Raw genomic sequence first — 24,552 nt, 5'->3', positions numbered from 1 at the left:
CATGAGTGCGCTCTTTTCTCTCCTCCCGGAGACCGTCCCGTCCCGGTTAGAGAGGAAGTTATCCCACGGGGGACTCGCTCAGAGCGGACAATAAACTAGATGTCTTTGTCCATCAGCTCGGGGGGTAAATATTATTGTCGGTGGTGTCGCCGACCTGACGAACATCGCGGTGCTGCTGCTACTGGAGGTGTCGTTGTTGTTGTTGTTGTTGTTGTGACATAGCAGCAGCCACCATGTCTGAGGACGACAGCGAGTGGGTCGTCGAGAGCATCGTCGGCTACCTGGGGAGCCCCGAGTGGGTCATTCCCGTCACGGACTTCATGGAAAACAAATGCACAGGTAAATAAAATAAAAAAATAGGTTACGTGACGTCACACAGAAGCCGTGTGCAGCCGTCAGCTCCGAGGCTAAGCTAACGCTAACTTGTGACTTGTTTGTAGGCTATGAGGGATATACATATATCGATATATCTACATGTATTTACCGTTTAATAACTGCACTTTAATAAGAGCAGTGTCCCCCACGTGAGACCACAAAGGACGCAGGTAACGCCAGCAAGTCGACAAAGGTAGCGAGGAGGCATAACCCGAGGTAGCTAGCAGCAGGTACTAACCTAAACTACCAACAAGGGTCGTGAGTTTTAACTCATTGTGTGTCATTTAAGCCCCAACAACACACACGGCTAAGTACATAAAGATAGTTTGGAATGCTTCCTATGGGGCACAGTATACATGTTGAATTACTAACACGTATACATGTTATGTTGCTCCTTTTCTTAGTTTTTGATGACGAAGATGAGAACAAGCTGTCCTACACAGAGATCCACCAGCAGTATAAGAAACTGGTGAGGACAGTATTTGGTGCAGATGTGCCAAACTGCCCGATACACGTCGCCTGTCAGTGGTTATATGTCAGTGACTCATCAGGCTGGACTGATGTAAGCTGCTTTGTCTTGTGTAGGCGGAGAACCTGCTGGGGAATTACATGCAGGAGGTAGGCATCGACGAGCAGCAGTTTCTGGAAGCGTGTACCTCTCCGTTTGCCAAGTCCAAAACACTGCAGGTACCTTAAGCTCCCGGCTCACACACCACCGCCAGGTAACCAGGACGCGGGATGGGATTTGCTTACATCACCCCCAGTTATGCTGCTTTGTAGATGGTGCCAAACAGGGCTGGTCTCCTCCTTCAAGGCAGATGTGCAGTTTTCCTGATGACTCAGCAAAATGAGTCTGCAGTCTGTGATTAGAGCTTCGCCCTCTCAATCGATCAGATGACTAATCGGTCCTTTCGGTCATAATCGACTACGATTTCTTTTGTTTTTTTAAATGTTTTTGTCAGACTGCTAGAGGGTGTTACACAGACGCCGTACCTCCGCTATAGCTATATCTGCCACATTGGCAGAGATGTAGATCTGGATTTCATCGCAATCCTCAGCAGACATGTATCTCATTAATTACCACTGAGATAAATAGTTAATATTTGCAAAGCAGGTCAAATTCTCCGAGAGCAAAGATGAACAGTAGCGGATGTTTCAGTGTGCAGTTTTCGTTCTCCTGTTTCAGTGTGCCCATGCAGAGACTTCAAACAGGATCATGCAGTCATACACACAGCAGTAAAAAGGCCTGGTTTTGTGTAGTGTTGCATTTTTCTCGCCCTTTTATATGAGAGATTGCTTGCTAAATTCAGTGAAACACAATTTACCTTTTAATTAATTAAAACATCTTTAAAATAAAGAATAACGTCCGGGTTCAGAATCACTGACTGATGACAATAAGTACCTTTTAATGTATTATTGTTATCCGAGACAGCACCGCAGCATAACCCCGTTACTTTGTGTCGTACACATCAATCAACCCTGGGCTAAATGTGTCAGTCTTAGCTATAAAGTTAAATTTCAACCGTGCTCCCTGTGGCGAGATATTACAATCCTTCACTAATGGAGAAAAGGGTTATCACAAAAACATCATAAAAAGCAATAAACATACTGGTTACGATCAAATATAGGCCTTATCATAAAAGCATAAAAAACATCATAAAAAGCAAAACACATGCACACATTTTATACACACAATCATTGAGGAGGGAGTCACGATTCATGCTCACACATCTGTTTGCTAATAAACCAGTTCTTCAGGCCGTGTTTAAAAGAGTGATATGTTCTAGGCATTCCAGAGGTGTCCTGCTTTTACTGAGAATGCAGACTGGCTAGAGGAACTTTTCCTAAATGGGATGATACAGTCACCTCTCTCAACAGATCTAGTTTGTCTACTACTCTGCATGTGTTGTTTGATAAATTCACCAAGAGGGGGAGGAGCCATGCCATGAAGAACTTTAGAAAAGAAAAAAAAATCGAGAATTTAGTGAGGTCATCCCAGCTCAGGAGACTGTGTTTAGTAAGAATTGCGGAGCGATGAACCGAATGACCCACTTGAACTGAGAACACTGAACCTGGATTAAAGGTTGGTCAGAAAGATTTGCCGAGCATTAGCCTCGATGAGGTGTGTGTGGGGGTGCAGACGTTTGACTGGAGGCTGAATGCTAATGTGAAAAGGAAGGCTTAGGTACCGCTCTGTTTGCAAACATGGCTTCATTTGCGCCGGGACTTGAGTCGACTGGACATCCTGTCCTGATCTACACGAGGCTAACAGAGCAAGAATATCCTGACTATCTCAATCCATACCTACATTGACTGTGACATGTGCTTAGACCTTGGTCAGCGTGGCCAAGTCAATGTAGCTGTGCAAGAAGGTTGGACATGGTTGATACCAAAATCATGTGATATTTGAATAAATGGATTTTTACTTACACATATGATGAAAGGCGTCAAAAAAACCGCGTCGAGTCCATCAGCACTTGCATGTAATGTTCGTCGTTTACTTGGGGGCGCGGTGACTTTTCACGGTCTCACACACGGTTGTGTTTTTTTGTCGTTCAGTCGGTGTTCCAGACGGTCCTGGCGACCGACGACTTCCAGATATTTCACTCCATGATGGTCCAGAAGAACATGGAGCTGCAGTTTCAAGCCCTCAGAGTCATTAAAGAAAGGAACGGTAGGCCAGATTATCACACACACACACACACAAAAACACACAAACACACAAATAAACAGGAAATCACTGCTGATATTGCTGTCAGTGTTGCGCCTGCTCTGTGTGTAGGGGCCCTCCCCGAGTGTCTGACTGATGGTGTGGACGTGATGACAGAGCTGCAGGACCAAGAGATGAAAATCCTGCAGGAAGTTCTCAAGTTAGTCCCCTCTTTCTCTTTCTCCTTCTCTTTCTCTCCACACACACAACGTTGACTGTCTTCCCCTTTGAGACGTTGAAAGGGTTTTCTGAGACATTAAAAGTCTTTGCAGTGGTGTTTTATTGCATGCAGAAAAAAAACCAATAATATCCTGACCTGACAGGTCTTGAATTATTTCCAGCGAAGATAGATACAAAGGTAGAATCAAAGTTCTGATCCCGGAACTTTTGTAGTTGGGATATTATGGGTAGCAATGATAAGTTTGCTCATGTCTTATCCACGTGGGGATTTGTTACTCTCTTAATTCTGACAATAACCAGCCGTGTATCACTGGCATGTTTATGGGAAATGTCGGCCTAGTTTGATCTTTTCAATCCTCACCCTTTTAAGAAGCTCACACGCATAAATTATTGCACCTACAACACGAAAGAGACCATTTTAGTTCAAATGTACGGTTTCAGGCTGAAATATCCTGTAAAACATCAAACGGTTTAGGTCAGGACGTCTGTCTTCATTTAATTGTTTTTCTAATTCTTTAATTCAATCATCATATCATTATCTTTTTCCAAATGGCACTCTTCTGATAGGTCCACATGTTCTCGATGCGTCCGTTGCCCAGGTGTCCAGGTGTCTAGAAGCTCCTGCCCCTGTTCTCTAATGGGACTTTGCTGATGGCAGCCGGGCCAAGTGGAACACCCGGAGTCTGACGGGACCGCGGTTCAGCTCCTTAGAGTCCAGCTGATTTAGAGCGGAGGGATTGACACTAAACCAGCAACTGAGCGAAAGAGTATTTGATCCCCTTTGTCTCACCAGGATACCGTGGCTGCTTAGCCACCTTTGCCAATGCCATACCATTTTGTATTGCTCCTAAACATTCACTGATGGAGTTGGCCAGATACACAACACGGTGTCTGTGAATGCTTTTACACTCCGGTGCTGTAAACTCAACACAGCGATACAGTCGTCTCACATCTGGAGGACTGGGTTGAACTATATTCTGGTTACAGAGTGAGACGGTGACGTCTTTAGTCTTGAATTGACGTTCCAAATGTTCTGTTGTGCTATTAATATCTCAGCCGGTCCTTTTTGGATGCTATGAAATCCTCAAAGGCTCAAAGGTTCATTACATTTTGTTAAACAAACCATTTTAGACAAATTCTGCAATAGTTGGGTAAGTGTGAGCACTTGTGAAAAGACATGAAGCCACCATCATCACTGAGAGTAATCATCATGCTAGTGTCTCTTTTAATATTTAGCATAATCTTTGTTTAATTTTTTTTATCCGTCTCATAAAACACCGAGCTTGCTAATTTAAAAAAAACTTTATACACCATCCTCTTCTTGCTCTTTTACATCTCTCTTTCTCTCTCTTCTCTGCACTCCTACTGGTGGACGCCTTGTGGAAGTCTCTTCTAATTCAAATTAAGTTGTTAAATAAATCAAATTAAAGGATCTGAGCGTGGCGCCCTGGCCATGCCTGGGAGCAAGCGAGAGCATATTGTGGTGATCACGTGACGTTGCGGTCTTATTCTAGCTGCTGGTCCATTTATTCCATCTGCCAAAGGTTAAATGTCCAATAGAACCTGCTTACGCGTAGATTAGCCTCGCTTTTATCACACCTGGGCTGCTAAATATACTCGTAAAAACAGTCCAAGGGTGCTCCTGGATGCCAGTGAGCCCTGCATCAAATGTCATTTTTGTATTCTTATTCTTCTCAGAAAGTCCAAAGAGGAGTACGAGGAGGAGATGTCCAGGAGGCTGCTTTTAGATGAAGAGGTTGGCTCTACTTCCAGCAGCTGCTCTGACAAGCCAATGGCAGAAAGCAGCCGAGCTCAGAACAGAACCAGCATCCCTGCCAAATCAACAAAGCTGGGCAATGGGAGGGCATCAAGACCAGACCAGGGACCTGTACCCCAGTATGAGACAAAAGGAAAATAAACCAGTATGAGACAATGAGAGACAAAAAAACCAAAAAGACCACCGGACCTGTAAAACCAGTAGCATCCACCATGACCCCTAAAAACAAACAGAGTATGATGGGACCTGTAAAACCAGTATGAGACAAATGGGACCTGTAAAACCAGTATGAGACAAATGGGACCTGTAAAACCAGTATGAGACAAATGGGACCTGTAAAACCAGTATGAGACAAATGGGACCTGTAAAACCAGTATGAGACAAATGGGACCTGTAAAATCAGTATGAGACAAATGGGACCAGTGAGACAAAGGACCCAAAACAGTAAAGACAAAGACAGTATGGACCTGTAAAACCAGTATGAGACAAATGGGACCTGTAAAACCAGTATGAGACAAAGGGGACCTGTAAAACCAGTATGAGACAAAGGGGATCTGTAAAACCAGTATGAGACAAATGGGATCTGTAAAACCAGTATGAGACAAAGGGGACCTGTAAAACCAGTATGAGACAAATGGGACCTGTAAAACCAGTATGAGACAAAGGGGATCTGTAAAACCAGTATGAGACAAAGGGGACCTGTAAAACCAGTATGAGACAAATGGGACCTGTAAAACCAGTATGAGACAAATGGGACCTGTAAAACCAGTATGAGACAAAGGGGATCTGTAAAACCAGTATGAGACAAATGGGATCTGTAAAACCAGTATGAGATGAATGGGACCTGTAAAACCAGCAGCCTGATACTACGAATGCTTAATGGTTATCGCCAACGCCCCCCCCCCCCCCCTTAAAACCCGTCCTCGCCCTCTTGTAACGCGACCTCGTCTCCAATGTGCTGCTCAGACCAGAGCTGAGGGGACTGGTGGTCACCTCGCCCCACTGGTGAACGGAAACACGGCCACTGACTGTGATCTGGTCACGGAAAACATTGAAATCGACGACCTCATCGTAAACACGCCCAGCCTGAGGATGCATTGTGTCAGACTGAGATGTATGTGAATTGGGTTTTGTTTTGGTCTGACACCAAAAGGTACTGCATGGTACACAAGTCTTGGCCCGGTGTTTGAAGGTGTCGGTGCATCCTGAGGGCCGGCGGTATCTGGCTAGTTGTGGGTCGTTTCATAGAACACAGCTGTTGTAGTGTTCAGGGTGATATGGGGTTGTAGCAGCATTAGCATAGAGTCGCAATAGTGATGGATGATTACGATGCAGTGTGTGTGTGTGCCGTCCGTCCAACATGTGTTAAAGGGACAGTTCATGCCCAAATAAAGAAATAAAAACATATTCTTTTCCTTTTTACCTGTAGTGCTATTTATCAATCTGGATGGTTTGGAAGAATACAAAATATATATAAAAAAATATATATTTTAAAAAATGGACCTCACTGCATTGAGTATTGAGTCATGCTTTGTGAAGGGACGTTGCTTTGAGCCTCGCAAGGCAAGACATCCAACATGTTTCGACTCATGCCCAAACAATCTAGAATGAATAAACAGCACCACCGATGAGAGGAGAAATGCATGTTTTAGATTTTGGGGTGAACTCTCCTCCCGTTGATGCGCGTGGGTCCCCTCCTCCAGGTCAACAGCACACCCACCACAAAGGAAGAGGCCAAGACGGACGCCCCGGGAGGAGATAAGAAGAGTGCAGCTAAGCGCAGCTCCACGTCTAAACCCACAGCAGGTACTTCATCAGGCATCTCGAGAAAGGCCTGAAGAGATGCAGATCAGAGTCGTCCAAACAAATGTATTCATAGATTCACTCTGTTAAACTGTAACTGCATAAGCCTCATGCTAATGTGGTCGAACTCATATTATTTTAGAGTTTTGTTTTTTACACACAACCGACCTCTGTGTGTGTGTGTGTCGGTGTGTCTGTGTCTGTATCTGTGTGTGTGTCTGTTCATCTGTGTGTCTGTGTATCTGTGTGTGTGTGTGCGTGTGCAGCTAGTGGCAGTAATGATGTGGAGTCCAGAGTCCTCCCAGCACTGAGAGCTCCGGTGAGGTCCGGTGAGCCGCCCGCGGGCCTCGGTCCTGCAGCCGAGGCGTGTCTGGAGGAGGCGCACAGGGAGGCGGGCTTCTCCAAGCCATACACTGTGAGTCCTTCTCCTCCCGCTCATTCAGCACAGCTGCGTGAAATTGTTGTTTCTGGCCGAACACTCGGACATCAGATCCCCTCTTAGTAGCTTTTAATCTGGAGAATACCAGAATCTGGGAGTGTTAACAGCTGACCTCAGTTCAGAGCATCGCCAACATATCCAGGACAACTCTGAGCTTCCTGAAAACCCGATGTTACGGGGCACTAGAATGATTTATAACTTTGATAAACATACGCGTTTGTTTATTTTTTGCTCATTAATGTCCCAAGATCCAAAATTCTATTCAATTAATTTTATATAGCCCAATATCACAAATTACAAATTTGCCTCAGAGGGCTTTACAGTCTGTACACATACGACATCCCTGACCTTTGACCTTTCACATCGGATCAGGAAAAAACCTTCAGGAGAGCAACAGAGGAAGATCCCTCTCCAGGATGGACGGAATAATAGATGTCATGTGACCAGAAGGAATCATTACAGAGTTACAACACGATCACAACACACAATTGACACAGGGTATGAATAGTTGCCCCCCCCCCCCCCCCCCTCCAGGAGTTAACGGCGTCTCAGCAGGAGCAGCTCCAGCAGAGGGCGGCGTATCTGTGTCAACAGCGGGACAAGCTGCACGCGCTGAAAAAGGAGCAGCAGAAAACCAGGCGGGCGGCCACACCGGAGGAGACCCCCATCACCACCCCCACCCCCACCGTCCCGGTGAGTGCGGCCCCTCCCCGTATCTCCCTGCGAGGGGGGATCGCACAGGATGGCCGATGGTGTTCGATGTAATGAACTATTGGTTTCCTCGCATCGGCCTGTGAGAGGTCGTCGCGGGGCTTTATAATCTACACTTCATCTTGATTACATACTTTTCATTTTGCTCACCTTTTGTTTTTTTATTACATCTTTTTCTATTTCACCTGATTTTCTTTAACCCACATTTTTTCCTCCCTGCTTGTTTTTCTTTTCTTTTCCTTTTGAATCACCCCGTCGACTCATTTTTCTGCCGGTTGCTCGCCCGTCATTTCCTTTCTGCCCCGATCTGGCCGGTCAGCAGGCAGCGGGGCAGTCCCAGAGGAACGGGGCCTGTACCCTTCCTCCTCTTCCTCCTGCCCCTCTTCCTCCAGCACAACTCTCTGCTCACTCCTCCAAACAGAAGGTGATGCAAGAGAACAGAAAAGTTCTTTGTGTTCCTTTGCACAAAGTGAAGGGAATGAGGTCTCTTTTACATTGTGGACTTTATAATTGAAAAGTAGCATTTTAATTCATCTTTAGATCGATAAAGCTTTCATAAACAACACTGACGACACACGTCGGTGGTGATTATGTTGTTTCTTCTTGCAGGAGATATCCGCCGAGGAGAGGAAGAAGCTACAGAAGAGAAAACATCTGGCGGACAAGCTGAAAGAGGAAGTGATAAAGAAATAAGTGCAATATTCCAAATGAGATCCCGTCTGTTTGCTCCGGTAATCACACACGTTCTTCCTTCACGCCGCTGCCTCCTCCTTCAGAGAAGATAAGTTCACTTATCACAAACACGAAGAGATCGCCCTTCTTTATAGAAGTTCTCTTCGTCGCCGTCTACGCGGGAAGGAGGTACATCCGCTTGTATGTTTGGTGTCTCTCCACTCATAGGAGCGCACACACACACACACACACACACTGACCGGTCCCACCGACCGGTCAGACAACATGCTGCCAGTGTTACTCGAGTTGAGTGGAGAACCCAGACGGCTTTGATTCTACATCACGTGTGACAACGTGTGTCCACGGCGCTCCTGATTGGCCACTTTAATGTCATTTAGTCTGTGTCCGAATTCTAAATGCAAAGTGTCTGGACTGTAGTGGCCTCGAAAGCCCCCCCCCCCCCTCCTCACGCTGAAATGGAAACTGTATTTGCTGCATGTACACGACTAAAAATATTTAACAATGCAGCGCTTCACTATCGACAGTATTGGTTATTCTGCAACACTGATCCGGTGGTGATCAGTAACCGTGACTCATGACTCATCGTTGTGCTCGCCAGTCGACTCGCGACTGAAGGAGTGATTTTGCATGTTTTATCTGTATAAAACCGCCACAAAAGAAAAGTCCTGAACGTATCCGTGAGTGACGACGGTGACGTTAGCGAGGTGATGACGCCGTCGCGGCTCGCCCTCGCCGAGGAGCAGAGGAAGTCGAGAGGAACGCTCGTTGCCAGAGGCAACGCGTGTGTGTCGCTTCCTACGAGGAATGCAGTATTTCATAAACGCTGTTGAATAAATCACATTTTATAGAAACAAGCTCGACCCCAGACTGTGTGTATAAGCCTCTATGCATACAGCCGTCTTTTGGTACCAATTTTTTATTGCTTATTAAAATATTAAACCTGACAATAGTACAGCTTTCAACATCCGGCAATTGTTATTTGTATTTATTTATTTCGTGTTGAAGGTGTTAAAGTGGGCCTAATGGACCCAGATCAGCAACAGGTGCCCAGCCGAAGCGCTGGATGAAAACCTCTGGAAAGGCCGAAGAGAGATCCCCTCTCCTCGTGTACGCGTGTGTGTTTGCATTAGTCATTGTCTCTCCATGAGGCCTAGTTCCAATTAGTACACACGACTGAAACATGAACTCACTTCACTTTCCAAGTGTAGAATGAAGGCTGAACCCTCAACCTGCTGATTTAAAGTGCTGTTTAGGGTTAAGACGGATTCATCCTCGTGAATATACAATCAGTGGCTCCTCTCACGCGGCAGTGAGGATGAGAGCTCTCCTCTCGTCGGCTCAGTCTCCTCATGGACCAAAGAAGTTCTCCGAAGATGTTATTTGCTCATTTTCGCTAGCTTGTTGATGTTTTAGGTCAAGTATCACGTGACCGAGACGAACGTCTCGACATGACACTTTTAAAATAAATGACCGGATATAGACGGACGTATTAGTTCATTTTTCAGAATGTAACATTTAAGACCTTGACTCAATCAAATATGTTTTTGATTCGTGCTGATGGAGCCTTGGTGTTCCGCACGAGGGATCCAGTACCACATGTTCTCAAACAATTCTCCTCAGGACAGAAGACTTTAAACTTTTACTGGTACAAAAACATTGCTGTCAATCCCTTACTGTAAAACGTGTACAAATTGTATTCCACATCTAAAAAAAAAATCAAGTCTGGGGAGTTTAGATACAATACCTGGAATCAAAAGGAATAATTAAAAAACAATAAAAATATTTTTTAGCGAAAAGTGCCCAATCAGCAAATTATTAAAACAAAGCCAGATTTACAAGTTCAATGTCAGGGTCACATTTAATTTCAAAACTTATCAAATAAATTCATACAAATGTTAAGAATGGATAGTGGTAGTAAATGCACTTGGTACAAATTCATCAAGGGTGTGGGGGGGGGGGGGCAGTCAAATTGTTGGTGTTGTCGCTAACAGACCGGGGGGGGAAGACAATTCGCTGCTCATGTACGGCTGAACTCCTGAAAAGCACATTATTGGCAATTATATTTTTACACTGGTGCTGCTAGCCTGCTGCGCACGACTCGGACGTTGGAGATGGACGTCCGTGTGATTTGGCATCTCCAGCCCATTTGGACTCCCTCCGCTGCCTCTGTCTGCTCGTGGTGCGATCAGGAGAGAAGCTGCACGACGACAAACGACCCGTCTCCTGCGACCTCGTAACGCCCGCGACATCAGAAATGGTCCACTTACAGTTCCTCATCAACTCTGGGGGTTAAATCATCTCGTCAGAACTCATACGCAGCTCATCCAACCATAGAATACAAACTAAACTTTAGAAAAAGAAAAGGGGGGAAAAAAGGCGTTCCTTCAAATTGTTTTGGATTGTAGTTTTTATGTCACGGGCCAAAAAACAGCTGCTGTGTAACATTGTGGCCCCTAGAACTGGGATGCAGGCCCCTGGCCCCTCGTGTTCCACCAGCCTTACAGCCGCTAGTTTCTGACGCAGAGAACTCTGAACCTGAGATCCGTCCGAGGATGCCAAGTCTTTAAACAAGTGTGTGTACTAAACCTACTCTAAGCACACCAACAGCTCAGGTTTGTCACAGTTCAACAAAAAAAAAAATGTGCGCATCATAACGAGGCCACTAAATTCTTAAATCCACTAAAATACAAAACTCGACATCCTCAAAAATGTGGGCTGCAAAAAAATAAAAATCTTTTTTTAAAAAGGACTTTACTGCAGTTTTAATACGTTATTTTTAAAACCAGCATTTGCAACATCTCTGCATTTTACATTGAATCAAATGAACTGACGGGTGAACAGAGACCCCCACCGTGTGCAACAACAACAAACACACAGGCAGGTAGGCGTCTCCCCCCCATTGAAAATCAGAGCAAGGAAAATGATTAAAAAGAAGAAAAAAACATATGTACAGTACTTTTGAACAAAGTCATGAAATACAGGATTTCTGGCATACGCAGTCCTGTGTGTGTGTGTGCCTTGGCCATATTGACGCCATGGCTAGTGTAGGTTTGAGTCCTGCTCCTCTGGATCTGAGCCTCATAACTGCTGAGTTTAGTCATCCTGGTACACGTGTGACCTCCCTCAACTCTGAACATTTCGTTTCTTCCATGTTGCCTCGATCCCTCTCTCCCCGACAAAGGAGAACCGCTCCGTCGGCAGGGCGGCACACACGGCGTCAGCCAGTCAAGCTTCCTATAACTACGACGGCTCGTCCCGCTCGCCTGACTGGCCTGCCCGACAGTTCGTCCGCCGGCTGGTTGTGTTCTGGCTTCCCCCGTCTCTGGAACTCGTGGGTTTGGGATTCGAGGAGGATGGAAGGGCGAGTTCAAATGAGGGTTTTCCTGTGGGGGACCGCAGCTTCCTTGCTACTGTTGCTATAGCAACAGAGCAGAGTGGGGAACCGCCTTGGCAACGCTACGTCCGCCGAAGCCTCTCTGGTCGGTACGTAGGATGGTGGATGAGGAGGAGAAAAGTTGTTGAGGAGGAGGTCAGAACTGGGAGAGCAGGAGAGTTATGAAAGAGAGGAAGGGGGGGGGGGTTTGCAACGAGTCAATGAGTTTCCACTCAGGGGGATGAAAGGGGATTTTGGGATCTTCTAGAGGAGGCTGTTATTTAAAAAAAGAGGTAAAATCAACAGGCTGAAGGAACAGACTGATTTGTCTTTGCCAACAGAGACGCTCTCCATCTCCTTCCACGGAGGGAGCGAGAGCAGCCGAGATCAGGGGAGGTGGGAGCTCGTCGTTGCCCGTCTCCTCAGTGAGACCGACATGTGGCGCAGGCAGGCCAAGGACCAATGAGACGACCAGAGGAGGGAGGATGGGAGGGACTCAAGTGTCCGTCCACTACGACCAAACAGAGGACAATTAGCCTTACGAGCTCAGGCGGGGCCGCTTCCTTGGAGACTGTTCTTCCTCCTCCTCCTCCTCCTCCTCTTCTTCCTCTTCATCCTCATCGTCAGGGTAGTCCACCAATCCAACCATAGCAGTCTAGGTGAAGCATGAAGGGTGAGAAAAAAAAGCAGTGACAAAAGTGCCCACATGGGAAGCAAAAGCAAGTCCTTCTGGCCGACTGCTGATGTTACCTTCACTACCGGTGTGGCGGGAAGAGCCACCGTTTTGACGGAGGAGGTGGAGCTGTTGTTTGGAGTGAGGGCTGGCGAGGCGGGTGGGATGACAGCAGCTTTCCCATTATTGTTGGCACCATTCGCTCCGTTGGCCGCTCCTGCAGGAACACGGATTGTAAACGTCAAACCCGGAGGCGTTGCAGCCGGGGAGGGAAACCCGGCCCTGCAGCGAGGCCAGAGCGGCGTACCTTTTTTGGCTTCTATGTATTTGCCGTAGCTGTCAGAGAAGTCGTCCTCCATTCGGCTCTTCTCCACGGCCTCTCCATCGTCTTCGTCGTCGTCATCGTTGAACCACAACTCCTCATCCTCGTCCAACGATCGTGCGTCTCTGCGATATCTACAAGGGGGGGGGAAATTTGACGTAATGAGGTTCAGTCGTGTACAGAGCGCAGTGATCGACATGTTATTGCTTCATCGGGGAAGCCATGCACGTCCCATCGGGCTTCTGACCTGTTGAGTCTTTGACTCTGCCGGTCTTTCTCCTGCTCGTACCGGCCCTTCAGGCCCTTGAAGGTCTGGACCCCTGATAATAAACAATCATCCCTGTTCATGACCTTTGACCTTTGACCCGATCGATCCCAAAATCTAATCAACTGGTCCCCGGATAATAAACCATCCCACCAAATTTCATGCGATTCGGTTCAATACTTGTTTTTGCGCGAATTTTGACCTGTTCACCTGACCCGACCTGATCGAGATCGAATCTAAAATGGTCATCAACTGGGATAATAAACAACCACCATCCACCATTTCATGCGATTCGGTTCATTTTGAGTTTTGCGAATAACACGCATACAAATAAATAAATAAATAGCGAATGGCGATCAAAACCTAACCATTTTTTTTTCAATGCGGCGGAAGTAAAAACGGTAGAGCTATCGGCGCATATTATATATCACAAGAGGCATTGAATTATGAACATGTTAACATTAGTTTGCATGCCATTTGATAAAATTGACTGGCTATGGTAAAAGAAGATTTTTGACCTTTTCATGACCTTGACCTTGACCCATAACCTTTCCATTTTTCAATGCTTAAGGTAAAGGCACGGCACAGCGTAGAGATATACTTCATAATATCACAAGATTGGCAATGATGAATGATGCATGGCAGGTTATTAGTTATGCCAATGAAAAAAAAACTGCTATGGTAAAAAGAAGATTTTGACCTTTTCATGACCTTGACCTTTGACCCGATCGATCCCAAAATCTAATCAACTGGTCCCCAGATAATAAACAATCATCCCACCATATTTCATGCGATTCGGTTCAATACTTTTTAAGTTCTGCGAAAGATTTTGACCTGTTCATGACCTTTGACCTTGACCTTTGATCCGATCGATCCCAAAATCTAATCAACTGGTCCCCAGATAATAAACAATCATCCCACCAAATTTCATGCGATTCGGTTCAATACTTTTTGAGTTTTGCGAATAACACGCATACAAATAAATAAATAAATAAATAAATAAATACACGGCGATCAAAACATAACCTTCCGGCATTTTCAATGCGAAGGTAAAAAGGTGCACTTGCTGTGCGGCTACACACCACTTTGATGAACTCAAAGAGCTCAATGATGGCCGAGTTGAGGAGGTTGTATCGGGTGCCGTTGTCCAGCAGGACATTAATGACGGGCTCAAACAGGTTCCCTTTGATGATGTAGCGGTTGTAGTACTCATCCTTCAGGCCGATGATCCTGCGCATGAAACGCAGGGCACCTTGGAGAGAAACAGACAGCAGAGTACAAATGAAGCCGTTTGCTTTTGTACGAATGTTTAGAGCAGACCCACAGCTCAGATACGGCCGACCCATGGCCGGACACTTGGGGAGGGTTCATTCAGAAAGTAGGACAACTGGCAGAACTTCTAGAGGACAGGAAGAGCAGCAGAAGGGTGTGTGTGTGTGTGAGCTTACAAAGAGCGAGGAAGGTGTGTTTGGAGTTCATGAGCACCAGCACTCTCCGGAGCAGGTCTTTGTTCATGATGTAGGTCTTGATGTGGTAGGTGTGGTGCTCCACACAGAAGGTCAGGAGCTCCAGGATTAGGGCCAGCAGCTGAGCTGTCTGGAAGTTGTCTACACAAAATGTAAAAAACAAAAAGAGGAAAATGAGCAACGCAACATTGCCACACTTCACATTACGCTGTAGATCTTTAGTCGTGAAAATGTTTTGCGTCGTTGCATTTAAAGCGATTGTGCAATCCTGCAACATATTGCAATTATAGTGTGACGTACAAACTTTTAATCCGCGTTTCATCACTGAAGTCATGATGAAGAGGGACATGGCAATTTATTTGATCATTTTCTTGTGGGTGAGACTAAAACACAATTCATATGTAATGTTACTATAACTCTGCTCCCAGAAAAAAAAGTCACTGTTTTTGACCGTTGGGGAGTTCATGGCTGATGTTGAGTTACGCAACACTCACCTGGACAGACGGGGTTGATCTTAGTTGATCCCTCCTGCAGATCTGAAATGCCATGACATAAAAAAATCAGTCAAATGATCCGTTTCTTACAGCCTCAAACACTCCACTTTATGCGAGGTCTCCGTCCCCAGCTCACCTTTTGAGTTTTTCTCGTGTGCCGTGTTGGCCAGCAGAGGAGCGGTGAGGACATGCATGCAGTACTTGTAGAAGAAACTCAGAAATTCTGTCTTCTCAGTTTTCTGCGAGGAGACATAAGATCGATAAGAGCAGTTGGCCTTTTTATGTTGGACAAGTAAGTAAGTAAGTAATTTATCTTCCATAAGTAAATACATAACTTGTACATACTGGCAGACATTAACAGAAAAAAATGTACAAATGGAGGACCGTCCAAAGACCGAGGTCTGTAGGCTCCTCTGAGATGAGGAGTTGGACGGCCCCTCCCCTAACCCTTTAGCCCCCCCCCCCCCTCCCAACTACTACAGGCACACAGACAGTACACACACATATGGATGAAAACATAAAATGTCGTACAAGCAACAGTCATAGTAAAAATATTAATAAAAGACAAATGTGAACTACTGATAACTTAGAAAAAATAAATAAAAATAATATCACGAACATCAAATTATGTATATACATTTTATTTTAAATATTTTCCCTCTATTGTACTGTGCCGCCAGGCTGTATATCAATATTAAAAACTTTCAAAAAGAAGTGAGATGGCGTTTAAGGCGAGAACCAAATGCCTTGGTGGTGGATGCCGATTTGACCTCGTCCGGAATTTGTCTCCAGAGCTTTGGACCTCGACAGATGAAGCTTTTAAATACAATGTCGACTGTATGTTTATTTATATGTATGCAGGGCTCCAGACTGCGACCAAATGGTCGCATTTTGCGCCTAAAATTAGACAGTGCTTGTAAATTTTTCATCAACTCGCGCATGCGCGACCAGTAAATTAGCAGATTTCTTTTTTTTGTTCTTAAATATTTTTGTTGCTTACAAACTTGTTCTACACTTCAGCCCACTATAGTTAGCGATAATGCCTGAATGACTGGTTTGCTAACCGACATTAACTCCAGAAGAAGAAGAAAGGAGACGAAAACCGAAGCAGAAGGCTGGCCTGTGTGTGAGAGCCCCTATAGACTGATGCTCACGGTAAACACATTGGATCGGGAGCGCGCGAGGATTTTGATAAAGTTAGCGGAAGGATTTAAGTGACAACATCCGGTTTTGCAAAGTTAGCGGAAAGAACCACGTGAAACAACATCCGTTTATCAAAATAAGATGTCGACAAATCATACACGAACATATAAAAGTAAACAATGAACTGATGTATCTTTATAGATCATTTCTGAGATTTAGCTTAAATTATGCTAACATTAAAACATTTTTACTGGACCAAGGAAGAGTTTATAAAAATTAGTCCGTCTTTTGTATGTTAAGAAAAATCCTGTAAATAGATTTCCCAAGAGTTCCAGGAAATGAATAATGCAGATGTGTTCCATACATATCTGAAATCCCCTACAATAGCAATAAAACAATTTTAATGTATCAATTAGGACATTTTTCAAAGAAAAAGTCCTAAATGTTTAAAGAAATTGGTAATTTCTTTAATGTTTGAGTTGCTTTATATTTGTATTTCCTCAGTCCTAGGCAATAATGCTACACAATAAATAGAATGCTTCAATCGACTCGGTGATCGGTATTATCGGTGATCGGCAGATACTGATTTCAGTGATCGTGATCGCACCAAAACCTGATCGGTGCATCTCTAATCATAACATCATCAAACCCTAGATGGTATTGAAAAGAGAACGTGCTGCATAGTAATATTTATTTTTGATTCCGTTTCCTAAAAGAAACTGCTTTCTATGAATGCATTCAATCAATGGGTGGGGGGGGGGGGGGTGAGAGTGTGCTCACCCGTGTGCGTGCATCACGGCAGAACTTCGATGTCAGCTGCTGATCACTCACTCAATAGCTCGACCTGCACGAACAGACGGTGCACGCGCAGCGCGCCAACATTTTTTTTGGGGAGCACCGAAGACCCATTTTGACCCAGGAAAAACCCTGTGTGTGCCCCTAAATTTTCTGCTTGCGCCCCTAAAATTTTAAGTTAGGGGCCACTGTGCTCCTAGTAAAAAAAGTTAGTCTGGAGCCCTGGTATGCCACCACGCAGTCGCGTGTTGTGGTCGTAGACATTTGTGTTCCTTGTGAACATACGTAACAGATTATGTGGCAGATTATTATTCATAAATCTGAACATAAAAATTCCTGTTTGACAAAAATGTAGATCTGTAAATCTCAGAATGCCCAATCTCTTAAAAAGCAGCTCAGTGTGTTCGTTATTCTTCACGTTGCAGATGATCCGCACAGCCCTTTTTTGTAAAATCTCGAGACATTTGACCTGAGTTTTAGCTGCGGATCCCCAGAGCATATTGCAATACAAGAGGTGCGGATGGACAAGGCTGTGGTACAACAAACGCAGATTTTCTGTTGAGAGTATATTTTTTGCGGAGCGCAGGGCAAATGTGCCGTCAGATACGCTTCCGACAGCTGTCAATATGTTGATGCCAGCGCAGATTGTCGTCAATATAGACACCAAGGAACTTGGTGCACTGGACTTTTGAGACATTTGTCCCGTCAATCTCAAGCCTAAAATCTTGATCTGGGGGATTATTTGATTTATTTCTAAGCATATAATTAATTTTCTGTGCATTTAGAGATAACTTGTTCGCTTTGAACCAATCCGATACAATTTTTAGCTCTTCATTTGCAGTTTGATATAAGTTATGGTGGTCCTTCGATGAAATATAGATAGTTGTGTCGTCAGCAAAGAGGATGCTTTTAACACGTTTTAAGACTTTTGGAAGGTCATTTATGTACAATATAAATAGCAGGGGTCCCAATACAGAACCCTGTGGTACTCCACAAGTTATATCATATGATTTTGATTTGAACCCCTTGTATTTCACATATTGTTTTCGACCACGAAGATAACTTTTAAACCACTCGAGTGCCGTACCTCTAACACCATAATGGCTCAGTTTTTTTTAAAGTATTGAGTAATCGATCGTGTCAAAAGCTTTAGAAAGGTCTAGGAATAATGCCAGAGTGTTCTCTCCATGTTCAAGTGCAGTGTAGGTGTCAAACAGAAACTCAGTGACTGCGTTCTCAGTCGAGTGCTTTGGTCGAAAGCCGTATTGGCTTCCGTATAACAAGTTATGCTTTGCAACAAAGCTGTACAGTCGTTTATGAACGACCTTTTCCAAAATTTTGGAAAAGCTTGGCAACAGAGATATTGGACAATAGTTAGTAAAGTAAAGCTTTTCTTTGGCTTTGTAAATGGGGATCACTTCAGCGATCTTCATATCATCAGGAAAAACTCCCTCCGATAATGATTTGTTTACAAGATGTGATAATGGAGTGGCCAACGATTGACCAAGTTGTTTGACTAGATTCATGCTGATACCGTCGTGACCGGCGCTTTTCTTTGGATTAAAGCTGTTTATTATTTTAGAAATTTCATCCGGGTCGACAGGATTAAGAAACATCGATTGAATTGTGGATGATTGACCAAGATACTCAACAAACGAGTGATCAGAGCATCCAATTTGGTCTGCATATTTCACACCTATGGTAGCGAAATATTGACAGAACCCATCTGCAATCTTTTTAGGGTCAACTTCCTTTTTGCCATTGACATCAAATACATCCGAGATACGAGACTTGTCGTTGGATTTGTTAATTAAATATACACTGATTGAGTTAATCACTCGCCAAGTCTTCCTTGAGTCGTACTTATATTCATTGAGGAGGTTAGAGTAGTACAATTGTTTTGCGTCTCGTTTGGCTTTGTTTAATATATTTCTGTAGGTGAGAAATTTTGCCCGCGCAGGATGACTGTCTGGTTTCCCCAGCTGGAGTTTGAACAGACGATAACGCCTGCGTATCGAGTTCATCAGACCCACCGTCATCCAGGGTTCTCTCATAACATGCTTGCGAGAAATACGAACAGTTCTCGTAGGGGCGTGATGATCCAGTATGCTTATAAATGACCGAGTGACTGCGTTACTTGCTTTGTCTACGGTCATGTTGTGTAGGTCAGACCAGTCAACATTGGACAGAGAATGATTAATATCTTGCAGCGTCTGATCATTGACAGATCGCGATGTGATAACGAGAGGCTGCTTTTTTTCATTAACCTTATTTCGTTCAAAACAAACATCGCCAGGAATGTACCAGCTGGCCTCAGCGAGCGGCCGTCAAAACTTGGTTTAATTGCCGGTCACCATTAACATTCTTGTGTGCGTTAGTTCTGCTTACATTGGTGGACGCCAACATGTTCTCAGGGTCGATAAGCGTCCTGAGCAGACCCATCAGCTGGACGGCCCCTCCTAACTCTGGGTCAGAGTCACAAATCATCTGCTTGATGACAACATTTATCAGGAGAACATCCTGTAAACAAAAGAAACCAGGAGAAAATAGTTAAAACGATGCGTATTCGGTCTGACGGCGCATTACGACTAAAAGAGAAATCAAACAAGGATTTTGCTCAACACATTATGCAACACTACCGGGAGATCATTTATTTAAAATAAGAGCAAAGATTTCCTGAACTATACAGACTCCACATTTATGTAAAGAAGTAGAAGAAAAACAAAAGAGGGCTTTATTGAACTAGTCGATAGTAAATGGACCGGTACTCGTCAAGCGACCACTCAAAGCACTTTCACACTCATCATTCAGTCGTACACCGATGCCCATCAGGACAAACTAACATTCAAACACTGTAGTCACAGATGCGGGAGTTAAGGGTCTTTCCCAAGGACACATCGACGTGGGCAGCGGAACAGGGGATCGAACCGCTCATCTGATTGAAGGACGACCACTGAGACGGTCGTCCACAAAGCAGTACATCATTTAAATATGTTCAACTATTCCACTTCTCGCATCAGAGCTGCGCTGCATGAAACCGTCGTCGGTGACGTTGTGTGATGCTTACGTCATCCGTCTGCTGTGGTTCCTGCATGACAAACTCCCTGACCATGGAGGGGCTGAATTCCACCAGGTAAGAGAAGATGTCTGTCGCTGCTGCCCTCACCTGCAGGTCATCCATTCCCTGAACAAGAGCACAATAGGAGTTGAAGAGCGGAACAAAGCGAGTTCGACAGAATAAAATGGTTCCCCAGTTTGATCGTTCATGGGCAGAAAACAAATATGGCGTGTGATGAACCAAAGGAACTGGATTATTAACAACAAACTCATGCAACGGCCAGAACATACCATGACTATTTCAAGAGCGGGTAAAATGCCTAGATTTGCCAGGGTTTTGAAGAAAGCGTCCCTGTTTTGTGGCTGCAACGTTTGTGAAAAAGCACAGAATTCCTTGACAAAGTTCACCTGAAATTCAAAAAGAGAGAAAAAAAAATGGAACGGTTGATCTGACAGCTGGAAGCAAACCGTTAAAAGTCATTGAAAAAAAACACTACTCCCGAGCATCGTTTCATTTGTAATATTGGAGAGCAGAGAGATCATTTATTTTTACGTCTCAAATACAGGAATCGTCTCTGTTCCAGGATACAAAGCTTTGCATGGGACAACAGTTCCATTTTACTCTCGGCACAGTTGAATGAATAATGTTGCCAAAGCTGTCCAATAGACAAAAGAGGTAATTGACATCAAATCTATTATGGAAAACCGTGCAGTGAATATTTAACCCGTGCCAAAGTAGTAGCATTGCAGACAACATAGTGAATTAGAATGAACAAGAGCAGGAATACTGAGCACATTCCCACAACACTGAATGTCAATATTACAATAATACCAGCCAACCTTTAGGTTTCCACATTTAAAACACTCAAAAATAGTATCACATCTGGCTGGGAGAATTAATTCTGTTTGACTTACGAGCTCTCTCCTTTTACCGTCTTCTGTGGCTTCATCTGTGAGCTGTGCGAAGACCTCCGTTAGGAACTTCTCGTCCTCCTTTCGCACACAAAAAAAAGAAAAAGGGTTAAGAAATCAAGATACTGACGAAATAAAAAGCTTGACATCCAAATCCAAACAGAAGGACAATAGAAAACTTATCGTCGACAGTTTTTATTTCTAATTTAGCATCAACTAGAATAAAACAAGGAATTAAGAAAAAAAGTGAGCCGTTCCAAAAACAGAGGGACGATGATTCTTAAATCCACTTCACCCCTCAATAGCCTTAAACCACAATAATAGGATGCAGAAAAGGTGAATATGAAATGGATGCTCTGTACGGTACTGCTCATCATAAATATTTTTGTATGGTCAAAATTATTTTCAATTAACATCCGACTTATATAGAAATCCACGTAAAAAGCAATACAATAGATCTAACACCATTCAGAGACATATTATAATTTATAGTTCACAACGCAAAACTAAATACACAGACACATCTTTCACTTGTGGAAACATCATGAATGTATAAGACTCCTGAGTATATGCATTAAGGATTAATGAACTAAATATGGATTTGGGAAAATAATGCAGAAGCAGAAATGTTCACCAGTAACCTGTTCAACTGCTAATTAAATATAGCACAGAAGAGGGAATGGCTTGTCGATGAATGTGCTTTAAATGAATAACACAAGTTAGCTAGTTTGGATTCTTACCTGCAGCATACTGACAATCTCCACCTTGTTGAAGAAGATGAACGAGGTGAGCGTGGACAGGAAGTTCTCCTCAAAAACAGATGGCGTGGGCAGGATGATGTCCTGGATGTACTGCACCCGGTAGGTTTGGTGGATCTTTTGTCGCAGCTCAGAGTCCGTGATAGGGATCACCTCCTTAAACTTAGCAGTCTTGGTCAAGAATTCCCGGTGCCGTTTAGGCTGAACCAGCGCTGGGTCATACTCGAGGCAGCCCACCACATCCATGATACAGTCATCAGAGAACATCAGCTCAAAGAGGGCCGCTTTATTGAGGAACAAGACACCACGGATAATCTCATAGAGGTGGTGTAGACCTTCCCTGTTGTCCAGGTCCTCGCATACTCTAAAGAGACCCAGGAGTTTCTTGATGTAGCCCTCACTCATCAGGGCCAGGGCCAGTTTTTCCCTCCGGATGGGCGAAGACAGGACAGAGGTAACCAGGTCAGCGATCTCCTCCAGTCGGCTGAGCTCACAAGGAGGGAGCTCCACCAGGTGGCTCGTTTCTGGAATCTCCTCGAAGTGCTCCTCTTCAGACTCATCAATAGGGTCCTGGGTGATGTCCAGGGCAGGGTCTTTGCCTTGAACCTGGGAAATACATAGTTGGTAGATTTTAATGCACTGGCTTTTGTGCCAGCGTCAATAGAACTCGGCAAACCAGCACCATTGTGGTTTGTTTACCCCCCCCAGTAAACACACATTTTAAAAGAAGAATGTTCAAAACTTGGTCAAATTGGATTTCATTTACCTGGCAAATCTTCTCCCATATCTCATCGCAGCCCGCCTTTTCCTGGAAACTTAGGGCAAGGTCATAATTATCTGCTTCCGACCAGACAATCAGTGTGTCCTGGTAGGAGGAAAAAGAAACATCAAACTGTATACAAAAAAATGCTCATCATATTTACAGGACAGTCAAACAGTTGCATTGACTCACACATTATCAAAACGTGCATAAAAATAAAAAAGAGTAGGCCATCATGTATTACCAACACACATACAAGCTCTTTCTAGTCTTTGATGTCCAGATTTATTATCTCAAACCATGCGGCAGGTATACAAATGTATCCCATTGTACGGACTGTTAAAAAACAAGTTAACTGGTATTGTGACCAGATACTTAATTACCATCGTCTGCACTGTATCTTTGTGGCAGTACGTGTGAAGCAACAGGCCTCAATGTTGAAATGATTACATTCTCACACTGTAAATTAGGAATAACAGAGGTATGCTTGGGCATGCCTTTTTTGTAGCTGATCCAGGCTCAGATCATCTATTCTTACCTGTTGTTTCTGATATGCAGTATTCGGGCTTATCTTCGACTCCAATAGCAGAGATCCTAAAAACACAAAGACGTGGGTAACTTTTCATCTCCAAGCTAGTGCCAACGTTCACAGCAACGAGAACCAGACGCTAACGTCACCCATTGATTGACGGTTACGGTCAATTAACCTGTCTGGCAGTCGTAGAGCATGAAACGCGAAGAAGACAATGTGAATAAAACAATGTTGCATACAAAATATACGTTCAAACCAACAGCAGCATGACTATTATCGCTAAAATAAAATTGTGCTCGTGTTATTCTTTGTTTTGGATGATATGTGCGTGGACCTACATACGTCTACCAACTTGTGATAATAAGTTTGTACATTTAAGCAACACTTTGAAGGCCCCCCATGCTACAGAGAGCCCGTCGCCTGCTAAACTAGGCTAGCTAGCACCAGCTACTCAATAAAAAAGTCCCTTTTATAGAGTCTCAACAGTAAAGAAACACTCGTTTAAAAAAAATTGAAGCTGCTAATTCAAAGAAGAAACCATTAATACAAAACCCAAGAACACACAGAAGAGAGCGTTCTGTTCCGAAGCACCAGAAGTTCGCGTGCTAACGCACAGCCAACGCGGCTACGCTAGCCGGGAACTCACCGTCCGATTCGGCCCGAACCAACAACGAGATCCCTTTCAGACGCTCAACAAACGTGGACGAGACGTGTCCTGTGCCCCGATCGTCCCACTGCCGGTCTTCGTTCAGCGTGTACACCTTCACCCGCCGCCGAGTGTCCGACATGGTCAACAGAGTCGGCGATAACAAGCTATCGCCTCACCCCGTCTGGTGGTTTCCGAGCCTCGACCTGTTAACTTTGTTTCCACCCGCATGTTATAAAACATGCGCGTGCGAGTGAAGGTTCACCGTAGCGGCGAAGCGTACCGGAAGCTGCTTTCATAAACACATCACGTTCACGACGTGAAACGACTCGACGGGGAGGCCTATTGTCAAACTGGAGATTTCACAGAGAACACAACAACTCTTCACGGGCCTTTCTTGCTAACGTCCACAAGCCGCCATCTTGTAATCCGATCTTGTGTTCTTTTTCTTCTTCGACGTCAATAAAGCGCTCACCGCCGCGGGGCTCCTCCCCCTCCGAGCGCATCGTCCAATGGCGAAGCCGGCAGCGCCAGAAGGTTAACACGCCCCCTACCGGCTCCTCGCGGCAGCGACAACCTGCAAGACGACTTTATGTAGACACGTGCCAGAAATTGGTTTTATGAATGTGTGTGGGTATAATGCTGCATACGTGTAAAATTATACTTTC

The 24,552-nt window shown here is 44.5% G+C and overlaps 2 protein-coding genes across 2 annotated transcripts; one reads left to right on the top strand and one right to left on the bottom strand.

Moving 5' to 3' along the window:
• Positions 1-9,654, top strand: cfap36 (cilia and flagella associated protein 36). The gene is made up of 13 exons (XM_056435214.1): positions 1-124; positions 223-339; positions 780-844; positions 961-1,062; positions 2,935-3,049; positions 3,158-3,245; positions 4,964-5,113; positions 5,999-6,080; positions 6,746-6,848; positions 7,112-7,260; positions 7,819-7,977; positions 8,315-8,419; positions 8,605-9,654. Exons 1-13 carry the CDS (start codon positions 100-102, stop codon positions 8,686-8,688), a joined length of 1,344 nt encoding a protein of 447 aa, XP_056291189.1. The 5' UTR covers positions 1-99; the 3' UTR covers positions 8,689-9,654.
• On the bottom strand, positions 8,904-24,442 carry LOC130206928 (serine/threonine-protein phosphatase 4 regulatory subunit 3-like). The gene is made up of 16 exons (XM_056435213.1): positions 23,885-24,442; positions 23,245-23,300; positions 22,713-22,811; positions 21,929-22,552; positions 21,192-21,269; positions 20,568-20,684; positions 20,287-20,403; positions 19,608-19,739; positions 15,418-15,520; positions 15,282-15,323; positions 14,770-14,928; positions 14,343-14,573; positions 13,304-13,376; positions 13,042-13,190; positions 12,812-12,951; positions 8,904-12,716 (listed from the first exon to the last, which is right to left on the bottom strand). The coding sequence occupies exons 1-16, from the start codon at positions 24,024-24,026 to the stop codon at positions 12,600-12,602; spliced, it is 2,379 nt and encodes a 792-aa protein (XP_056291188.1). The 5' UTR covers positions 24,027-24,442; the 3' UTR covers positions 8,904-12,599.
• Between the last annotated feature and the right edge of the window lie 110 nt (positions 24,443-24,552).

The sequence above is a fragment of the Pseudoliparis swirei genome, chromosome 17 (assembly GCF_029220125.1).
Source record: "Pseudoliparis swirei isolate HS2019 ecotype Mariana Trench chromosome 17, NWPU_hadal_v1, whole genome shotgun sequence".
Taxonomy (NCBI): Eukaryota; Metazoa; Chordata; class Actinopteri; order Perciformes; family Liparidae; genus Pseudoliparis; species Pseudoliparis swirei.
Note: the sequence above shows the minus strand (reverse complement) of the source record. Positions and strands in the feature narration are given on the sequence as shown.